Source organism: Chinchilla lanigera, unplaced genomic scaffold, assembly GCF_000276665.1.
Source record: "Chinchilla lanigera isolate Chin_1 unplaced genomic scaffold, ChiLan1.0 scaffold00122, whole genome shotgun sequence".
NCBI classification, from domain to species: domain Eukaryota; kingdom Metazoa; phylum Chordata; class Mammalia; order Rodentia; family Chinchillidae; genus Chinchilla; species Chinchilla lanigera.
In genome coordinates this window covers 3674393-3684851 of record NW_004955523.1, presented here as the reverse complement: position 1 = coordinate 3684851, position 10459 = coordinate 3674393, and the positions used below count along the sequence as shown (strand labels likewise).

General features: G+C 42.4%; 1 protein-coding gene across 7 annotated transcripts in view; it reads left to right on the top strand.

The window, feature by feature from the left end:
• The window catches only part of Sipa1l1 (signal-induced proliferation-associated 1 like 1), a 362523-nt gene that overhangs the window by 223478 nt on the left and 128586 nt on the right, over positions 1-10459 (top strand). For all 7 annotated transcript variants that reach the window (XR_264641.2, XM_005409446.2, XM_005409450.2 and 4 more), the window contains one exon: positions 5820-7617. Coding sequence is in view for 6 of the 7 variants with exons in the window: in XM_005409446.2 (XP_005409503.1) it covers positions 6120-7617 (1498 nt within the window). In the remaining variant the exon portion in view is untranslated. The remainder of the gene's footprint in view (positions 1-5819; positions 7618-10459) is intronic.

The window sequence follows — 10459 nt, the reverse complement described above, 5'->3', positions numbered from 1 at the left end:
CTTTGCCTTAATGTTTTGGGAGCTAGTCTTGTTTGTGAAGCTATGCCAGTTAGAAACCCAATAAAAAGATGCTCTTTTCTTAAAAGAAAAAGGAAATGAAAGGAAAGGAAAGAAAAAAGTGAGCCCAGGGTCAAATTAGTTAAGAAATCTCCTATTTTAGTGTAAAATTAGTGAAGGTGGCAGTGATTTTTACACTGCAGGTTTTGTGGAGACTTTAGTATACTTACACGTATTTTGATGTCCTAAGAAATGTGATACTTTCGTTCTTGGCTTATTTATAAAACCCTTTACTTGTGACTAAATAACTTGAAGAATTTAGCACAATTCGGGAAAATCTGAAAAAACATTTCCCCCCATGTACTTATCCTGGTGTTTTCTTGTTTTCCCCTTGGTGGCAATGTCTGAGGGCTCCCTTTTCCCAGATTATATTTGGTAACAAGGTATTTAATACTAGACCGTATTTGACCACCAGCTGTTCAGTACTAGACCGCTGTTCACAGGATTGCTGAGTTTTAAAAGTGTATTTTAAGTGAGTGTTAAAATTCCGAAGCACAGTCATTTGCTTTACTGGTGTGTCTGGCCTCGTGTCTGGTGCCGGGCATGGGAGCTGAGTGCCCCTGATGGAGCTCTCTTTCCTTTCAGTTGTTTCTGTACCCCGATACTTGTTTTCCTCTAATAATCATGTTGACTTTTTCACTTAGTGCCTTATCCTCCTACTTTTTGTGTTCCTATCTTAGGCTCCTCAAGCCTCACTCGTTGGTATGTTATTCATTGCTTACTGGTGTACGTTAAGGCATATTTACATGTAAGTAGATATTCAGCGTCTTTCTATTCCTTATTTTTCCATCTGCTGGATGCATTCACTACTCATTAGTAATTCCACATATTATTTGCTACTGTCATCCCTCTTCAGGAAATCAAGTTTTCTGCCAGATTTTTATGTTTTTTACTTCATCAGCTATGCAGAGTACATTCAAGCTTTATTAAGCTTTTGATAAGTAACCTTTTCCACTGAACATGTTTAGTTAGGAAGCTCTGTGGGAGCACTTGTGTTTCTCCCCTTCTATCCATCCTCTGACCAGATAGACACAGTTTTAAGTTGCTTCCTTAACGCTGAATTGAGATGTAACCGTATTCTTTGTTTTGTATCCGTAGCTTCTTTATTCACTGTGAATTTCAGCACAAGTTTTTTGAACCAGATAGTGAACATTTGGAGAGCAGGAACTAGATTTATCAAGTCTGCTTTTCTCAGTCTTTCCTGCTTTTTGTTGAGGGGAGAGAACAAAAAGGAAAGAAGGGGGAAGTTCCAGTCTGAAATGTTATTTGCTGACTCGTAAACCGTAAACTACCCGTGATGCTCTCTGAGATACTTGTACTGACAGGGAGAGAGAGCAGTCCCTTCTGTCCAGCGTGTTACTCTTACGGGATGTGAATGAAATTCAAGAAAGCCAAAGAGGGATGTGAAAAACAGAGTTTGACTCTTCGGATTGTTTTAGATAATCGAATATTCCAGCACTGTGCAGTTACATTTCTGTTTTAAAGTAAAGTGTCCAGTTACATGCTTAGGCAGGATACTCACAGGCAGTGTAAACGTGTGTGCACAACTTCAAAAACTGTTCACGTGGAAATTTTCACAATGGTATTTATCTCCGGATTACCAGGCATTTGAACAGTTACCCATCAGCAGAGTTCCTTCCTTTGCCTTAATGTTTTGGGAGCTAGTCTTGTTTGTGAAGCTATGCCAGTTAGAAACCCACAGCAGTATCCTGTTTTGGAGTATAAAATTACAGTGTTTTTTTGAAAGTACAGTATTGGATGAGGAACGTTGTATCTTTTTGATGGATCTACCACAGTGCATTGTGACTGCTTCAGGAAGGAACTGTAGTGTTTCCCTCACTCCCACCTCCTTCCCATATCGCCTTGTGTAGCTTTTAAACTGCTCTTTATGCCGTTGGCACAAATGTTCTTTTCATTCAGTTCCTTGAATTATTCATTGTCTTCACTTCCTTACTACTCATTCATTTCTTTAACAAAATTGATTTTTCCATTTTTTTGCTTGGTTAATTCTTTATAGAAAAGTAAATAAGGGAGATAACAAACGTGTGCCTCATGTATTTCCTCGAGTTCAGAGGAGAAGGTCATGATAGCGATCGAGGTAGCAGCGCAAGGTGGCATTTAAAGTTGCAGGTCAGTCAGGTACGTGGAGTATGGGGTCTGTGGAGGACCGGTCGCCTTGTCACTGCTCCCTCCAGCAGCTTCATTTTTCTGTCTTTGTTCATTTGGACAAATAACTGTGACCCCACCGAGTCAGCATGCTGCTGTCTGGAGTAGTAGTTGTATGTCCTCATGCCCTGAGCTGCTGTCCCGCCCTGATACGCTCCGTGCTCGTATGTATCCTCGTTGTTGTACCCTTCACATCCCCTTCCAAAAGATACAGAATGGCAGGAGAATTAAACTGAGAACCCCACCCTGAGTTCACCAGCATTTAAGTGGAGCTCACCAGTGATCACGAGCAGTGGGCTGAAGGAGAGAGGACAGAGTGCCGCGTTATCACAGCGGTCCAGAACAGAGGGTTTCGCGGAGGCGTCGTAGTGCACATGCTTCGCAGAGCCGGCGTGGCAGGGACCGCCTGGAAGAGATCCTTCGCTGTTCACTTTCTTACTGCTGAGGACTTGGTGTTCTGAATGGCTGGTGTGCCGTGGTACCCCTAAGTCTGTCAGGAGATAGTGCCTCTTACTCAGGCGCTTACAGCCAGAATGGAGAGTGTACAAGAGGGAGGCGTGGCCTGTGCGTACCCCTGTATGACTTTAACCCACTTCATCTTCTTACTTGCTTACTTTTCCCCTTTTCTCCTGAGCTATTTTATTTCCTCAAATTGGTCCAGGATGAGGTATGCAGTCCTTGCTTAGAAGAGAATGTATGAATGCTGGGAATGATTGAAAAGAGAAGGAAGCACTGCTTTTGGAAGAACGGCATTATCAGAAAAGGGTGACAGTTAAATTGATGAAAAGACTTTCAGCTAGTAGAATTGAGCTGACTGAACTGAACTACAGTCTTTCTAGATGGAATTAATATTCCGGTTAAATAGGTTCACCATGGACTTAAATGGTATTGAAATGTAAAGTTAAATCTGTAACAAGGAAAAATTTTATATACTCTGCTCTTTGAAAGATGGAGGTGACATGCTGTAAGTTAATATTGTTCTATTGCTTTTTACCGTATTTAGCTATCCTTAGGCAGGTTTGCTGATATTTAGAAGAATTGCTAATAATTGTCAACATATGTTTGCTATTTTAGTCAGCTCCAAAGAATAGGTTTTCAGGTATTATTGATCCGCCATCATATGATGCACTTGGTTAGACATCTTGATTCTCAGCTGGTAGTTTAATAAGTGAAAAGCGTGTATATTTCTATATAGTCTAGTAAATGCCTAAAGTTGATATTGTACCTCAGAAAGATTTGATGCTATATGTAAATAAGAATGAGCAAAGGAAGAGAGTGGAAAAGCCGAGGGTGGGAGAAATAGATGAAGAAAAGGTGCTCATCATGACTGGAAAAAAGTTTTTTGTTGCTCATTTCAAACCTCTTCAGTTTTTATATGTCATTAAGCTAGTTTCTCTCTCTCCCTGTGCGCTCGTCTGTATTTTGAAGTGAAAAGAAAACATTGAGTCGTTCTCACAATCAAAATGTAATAAGACTCTTGACATTTCCTTTACATTGCTGAGAAACTTTTATATTTAAAATGTTTTTAAAACCCATTAAAAATACAGGAAGCGGAGGAGATGGTTTGGAAGAGAAAATGCTGAAGACCAGGCATTTCAAAGTCAGTTTTATTTATTGTTTTAATGCCAGCCTTTAGTTTCCTCCTAAATAGGTATGACTTCACGTATCCCAAGAAAGACAGTTCTGCAGTATGCCATTTCCTAAGGCAGATGAAGGGTTTTTGTGGTAGTGGGATTAGCCTGTTGGCCTCATGCAGAACAAGTGTTCTGGGAATAGAAGATGATACATTGGGATTTCTGTGAAGGTATAAAACATGTTATTCTTTCCGCTAGTGTTTTTTTGGAGATTTGTTGAAACCACCAGGGTTTGGGTTTTTGTGGTAGTTGTTGTTTTGAGATGGATAGATGTTGGTATTTTGGTCCAGTTCACTGCTTTTCCTTCCGTTTAATGAGGAGCGCTTCTTGTACCTTAGCTCTGGCCATGTACATGTGCTCTCCCTTGCACTTGCTGAAAGCAACAGTTAGCATGTTATTCTGCTTAAAGGCTTGTAGTTGAAAGAGCAGTGAGTAAAGTTCTGGAATGTAAAGGAAATCATAACAATCTGGTGGTAGAAGTACCAAGGAAGCTCGAAAGCCGGGTTTAATTAGGTAGCAGTACAAAACCATTATGCCTTCCACAAAAAACTAAGTAAGAAAGCGAGTGAAAACCATGGGCATTTATTTATCTGACTGGCTGCCCAGTCCCAGGCTGCGTGCGCCCTGCATTCTGCAGGCATTGTGCATTTTTTAAAATACCCCTAAATGTTCCAGCTTTAAATAGCAACGAGTCTTCTAAACTGATGCTGTGTGCTGCGGGAGAAATGAAAGCGGCTGCCTTGGAGGCAGGAAGCCGACTAGCAAGACGCTTAATTATCGTGGAAGTAAGTGCTTGTTACTGTTGAGTGCAGCATGCCGCGAGCTCGGGTCCTTCTCGGTGTCAGAGCGTGATTTGTAGACAATGCCGCTCTGTCGGCTCAGTGCTGGTTCAGCAGCGTCTTTCCAAACGTGTATCTGGCAAGAATTGAAAGGCCACCTCTTGTGCAATTTGCGGAGTCTTGGAAAAGGATCCTCTGCCTCTCTTCTCAGGATGTACGCAACCATGCAGGTTTTGTACCTAGAATCGGCGGCTCCTGCCTCCTGCCTGACATGCTCCTGAGGAAGTTCGTTTTCCTGCCCGCCGCCTGGAAGGATGCCGACAGTTCTCTGTAGTCTGTTGGGGGATCGGGAGAGGGCTGCCCGAGCAGCGTTCTGTTTCTGCTGTCGTCATAGATGAACGCTGATGGGGTGGGGTGGGCTGTACTGCTTAGGAGATGCAGGCATTTTGTTAATTAGTGAAAGACTTCAGCTTTAAGAGTAGATGGAACTAAGGAGAGACTGGAAGGCGGTGGTAACGAATGCCGGATTTACCCTGCAATATTCCTCGTCTAGGTAAGTAGTGGAGATAAGTACAGAGGAGTACTAATAATGATGCAATGGCTCCAGAAAAAAACCTGTTTATTTTTTCTGCTGTATTTGCTCTTGCCAACTATCTTAAGCCTTTGTAAGGAAACAAGTGTTGAATTTGGAATATAGAACGACTTACGAAATTAGTGTTGCAGCATTAGTCAGTAAAATGATTTTTCAGTTTTTACTTATGTCAGAAAACTGGTTTTTGTATTGCTTTAATTATCTGAGTTTAGTTGGTTATATCTCTGGCTTCTAGTCTGCATAGTGGCTCGTGATGTTTTATGTTTTTAGAGGTCATTGGAGCAAAGTCCAGACTTGAGGTAGGAGTCTTGCGGCTGCAGAGCAAGAGGTGAAACCCTGTCCCCTGCTCCATGAAACACTTCAGTTAAGCTAAAGTAGTAATGGTTTTGTCGGTATAAATGATGGATTTTACTAAATGCTTTCACTTCTTTCTTTCAAACCTGAATTGCTGAAAATATAGATCATGGAAGTGTGAACCACAATCCAGTATTGAGTCTTTTATTTTCATATGTCTGATTTTGACAGTTGCGTATTTGTTTTTAGAAGTATTTATCAAATGTTAATTCAAATCGTTCTTCTCTTTCTTTTTAGAGAAAGCATGGGATTATGGCAATTACAGAGTCCCAGTAATACAAGTTCCATTCAGTTTTTTCTGAAAGAAAGCCATCTGTTAAAGTGAAGCCAAGGAACTATTGTGGATTACAATCTTTTTTAAGATCTGGATCTTCAGTAGTTTGAAAATCAGGCAGCATTTAACCTTTTAAATGAAAAACCTTAAGATCTCATGCAACTGTTGTATTTTTGGGAAGCCATTCTCCAAAAGGGAAGTGCACATCTAAAACACAGATATGATTCTTTCTGCAGGGATTTAAGTCTGATTGTTTTTACATCATGACCAGCTTGAAACGGTCACAGACAGAAAGGCCTGTTGCCACTGACAGAGCCTCTGTTGTTGGCACAGATGGTACCCCCAAAGTCCACACTGATGATTTCTACATGCGTCGCTTCCGGTCCCAAAATGGCAGTTTAGGATCATCAGTGATGGCTCCTGTAGGGCCCCCTCGAAGTGAAGGTTCTCACCATATAACCTCTACCCCTGGGGTCCCGAAAATGGGGGTGAGGGCAAGGATTGCAGATTGGCCTCCAAGAAAGGAAAACGTAAAGGAATCTAGCCGTTCAAGCCAGGAAATAGAAACCTCAAGTTGCCTTGAGAGCCTGTCCTCCAAAAGCAGTCCTGTGAGTCAGGGAAGTTCTGTGAGCCTCAATTCCAATGACTCAGCCATGCTGAAGAGTATACAGAACACGCTGAAGAACAAGACCAGACCGTCGGAGAACATGGACTCCAGATTTCTTATGCCTGAAGCCTACCCCAGCTCCCCTAGGAAAGCTCTTCGCAGAATACGGCAGCGGAGCAACAGTGACATCACCATAAGTGAACTTGATGTGGATAGCTTTGATGAGTGTATCTCCCCCACGTACAAGACGGGGCCTTCCTTGCACAGGGAATATGGCAGCACATCTTCAATCGATAAGCAAGGAACGTCTGGAGAAAGCTTTTTTGATTTGTTAAAGGGCTATAAAGATGATAAATCTGACCGAGGTCCGACTCCAACCAAGCTCAGTGACTTTCTCATTGCCGGTGGGGGCAAGGGTTCTGGTTTCTCTTTGGATGTTATTGATGGGCCCATCTCACAGAGAGACAACCTTAGGCTTTTTAAGGAAAGGGAAAAACCACTCAAACGACGTTCTAAGTCTGAAACTGGAGATTCATCCATTTTTCGTAAATTACGCAATGCCAAAGGTGAAGAACTTGGGAAATCATCTGACCTTGAAGACAACCGATCGGAGGACTCCGTCAGGCCCTGGACGTGTCCGAAGTGCTTTGCCCACTATGACGTCCAGAGCATATTATTTGATTTGAATGAGGCAGTTGTGAACAGGCACAACGTCATTAAGCGCAGAAACACCACTACAGGAGCTTCGGCAGCGGCTGTGGCGTCCTTGGTCTCCGGACCTTTGTCTCATTCCGCTAGTTTCAGCTCTCCAATGGGCAGCACGGAGGACCTGAATTCCAAAGGAAGCCTCAGCATGGACCAGGGAGATGATAAAAGCAACGAACTTGTGATGAGCTGTCCATATTTTCGGAATGAGATAGGTGGAGAAGGGGAAAGGAAAATCAGCCTGTCAAAGTCAAATTCGGGCTCCTTCAGTGGGTGTGAAAGTGCCTCCTTCGAGTCTACCCTTACCTCCCACTGCACAAATGCGGGAGTGGCAGTGCTTGAAGTGCCCAAGGAAAACTTGGTGTTGCACCTGGACAGAGTGAAGAGGTACATCGTGGAACACGTGGATCTTGGCGCGTACTATTACAGGAAGTTTTTCTACCAGAAGGGTGAGTAGAGATGGTCTGTGTTCTACATTTTTCTTTTGCTGTATACTCTGGAAAAATAGTATATTAATGTTTTTAGCAATATGATAGGATTTGCATGAATATCTTTCTCAGTGGTAAAATATTTAAATACCTCTTTGTTGAGTTTATTTCTTTTACATTTTTTTGAATTATTTTCCTCTTTCAGGAATACAGATGTCTTAAATATTGCATTTGAAAAGCCCCTTTGATTTAGTGGATGAAATTACAATCCTTGTTGTGTATTTACACTGTCATTTCTGGGGTGCATGTGTAAAGCTGAAAATATTTTAAATATAACCTTTTTTAAAAGATTACAAGAGCAGTTTTAATGCAGTTTTAATGCTGTCTGTTAGCACTTTCTGCGGTTAGTCTAGGGTTTCTTTGCTGCTTCAGTGTTACTAGTACGTGGAAATTACATGTGTCCCTACTTCACAGGAACACCGGTCAAGTTAAATTATATTACTGGACAGATCAGTTTTAAGCCTTCCATTTAAGTAGAAAAAAAATCACAGAAGAGGAAAATGAGCTTCACATATTGGCAACTTTCTTTCTAGTCTTTGTGTGTGTGTGTGTGTGTGTGAGAGAGAGAGAGAGAGAGCAAGTAGTTGAGGTTACACAGCCTGCCCTTCTGTTCTGAAGAAAGGCACTGAGGTTTACTGAGAAGCGATATGAATGAACTCCAGAGCTTTCTAATAGAGTTTTTGAGCAGCACTGTACCTGAGGGGTGAGTTTCGGTCACCCACATACCCCAGCTGAGCGCTCGGCAAGGGAGGTGGTCTGCTAGCTAGATCAGCCGTCTGCTCCCGGCTGTAAACCCCCAGTGTCTTGAGTTCCCACCTACTGTTCTGGGGGTTTAAATGCTATTTAGATTCATTCTCCTGAATGAAGTTTAATTTTAGATCTGGTGCTCACTGTTAGCTATATGACATCGTTCCCTTTAGGATAAATTACGTGATGGACCCTGCTCAGAATAGAAAGAGCCCTGTCTTGTTAGGAAATATCTGCGTCCTTTCTCATTCCTAAGTATCTGTTGGCATGGGTCCTGGAATCGATGCAAATGAAAATCTGTCTTTCCTTTTCTTTTACTCCCAGGACTGAGGCTTGAACCCAGGAACTTCACACTAACTCATCAGCCCTTTTAAATTTTTTAAATTTTGAGATAGGGTCTTCCGAAGTCATAAAGTTTTTCAGTCCACACTTAAGCTTTGATAAACTCCTGCCTTAGCCTCCCAGAGCGCTAGGTTTATGGGCATGTGCCATCACACCCTATCACTTTTAAATTCTATTTTCTCGGAATAATTTTCTGGAAGTCAGATTTTAGAATTATGTCTTGCGTACACTCACTTTAATGTGCGGGATTTGTTAGCTTCACAAACAGCATTTGGGGCCAGTACCTTTTTTATATAGTAGTGGACACTTTTTCTTACTATACATTCTAATAATAATGGACATTTTGTAGCGCTTATGTTCTAGGCATTGAGCTAAGCATTTGCTATGACACAGGTTTTTTCATTTCAAGCCCCTGGTGCCCATGAGTTTAGTACTGTTGTCACCATTTTCTAGGCGAGCAAACTTGGGTTCAAGTGCAACACTGCCCTGAAGCCTAATAAATTCTGTAACCTGGGTTCCCCCTGTGTAACCTCCAAACATGGTCATGTTCTCCGTTACTGTTCTCTGATCTGTACTTATATTACAACAAGGGAGAGAGGAAACTTATTTAAAGTATTTCATCTTTCAAAAGCATGGGATGAGCCAGGTGTGGTGGCACATGCCTGTAATCCCAGCACTGGGGAGGCTGACGCAGGAGGATCATTGTGAATTTGAGGTCAGCCTGGGCTACAAAGTGAGCTCAAGGCCAGCCTGAACTGCATAGGGAGACCCTGTCTCAAAAACACACACACACAAAAAAAAAAGATGAAAACTTGAAGATTTAAAGTCTAGAACAGTCCTACTTACTCATGACAGCTCACAAATTTAAAGGCCACTAATTCAGTAGCTACTAATTTGGAGGATGGAAAACACTCTTGCTCAACATAAGTAAGACTGCTTAGTTGAAAGCAGTTAAAAGAGGGAACTGTTTTAAAAGTGCATATCTAAAATGGTGTCTTTCCCTTACGGTAAAATATATTTGCCTAACTCTTGTGAATCCAAGGGTTTTCCTGTGACAAATGATCCTAGTCTTTTAAGGTCTCCGTTGTATTCATCATATCAACCCCAAGAGCAAAATGTCAGTGTAGACATTAGCGATCGCAACGCAGAATGCTTCATGATTTTTTTTCTCACTTTCCGTAGCTGTCTTGCCCACTCCTAATCTGACAGCTTTTAATGGCTTGCTTCATATTCTGTCCAAAACCTTCAACTTAGATTTATAGAAACAACATGTTTTGTTCCCCTATTTCATCAGACTTCATAGTAGCTGCGTTTCATAACTAAACTGTGACAAGTCCGCGGGCATCAGCAGGGCTAGGGAGATGCGGCTGACTGTCAGTGCGGCCCGCTGGTGGGAGCAGGGGGTGCACGTGGCACAGGGGTGGTCCGCCGGCTTGCTGGTGCCAGTGAGCCCGCACCAGCGTGGTGACAAAGGGGCCCGCGGTGACAACCCAGGAAACGGGTCCAGGGAAAGTCAGTCGCGGAGAGTGACCGCTGCGAGGGCGCTGCTCGGGCCACACAGCGCCGAACTTCCCGGTTAGGCGAGTCATCCGTCACAGCGTCGTAATAGCTCTGAGCAGCGTCTTCTGAAGCAGAAGTGAAGCCCCTTAAGTATAACTGTACATTTTAACACTTGCGTTATCTGTATTCTTACGGCAATATACAAATAGTTAAA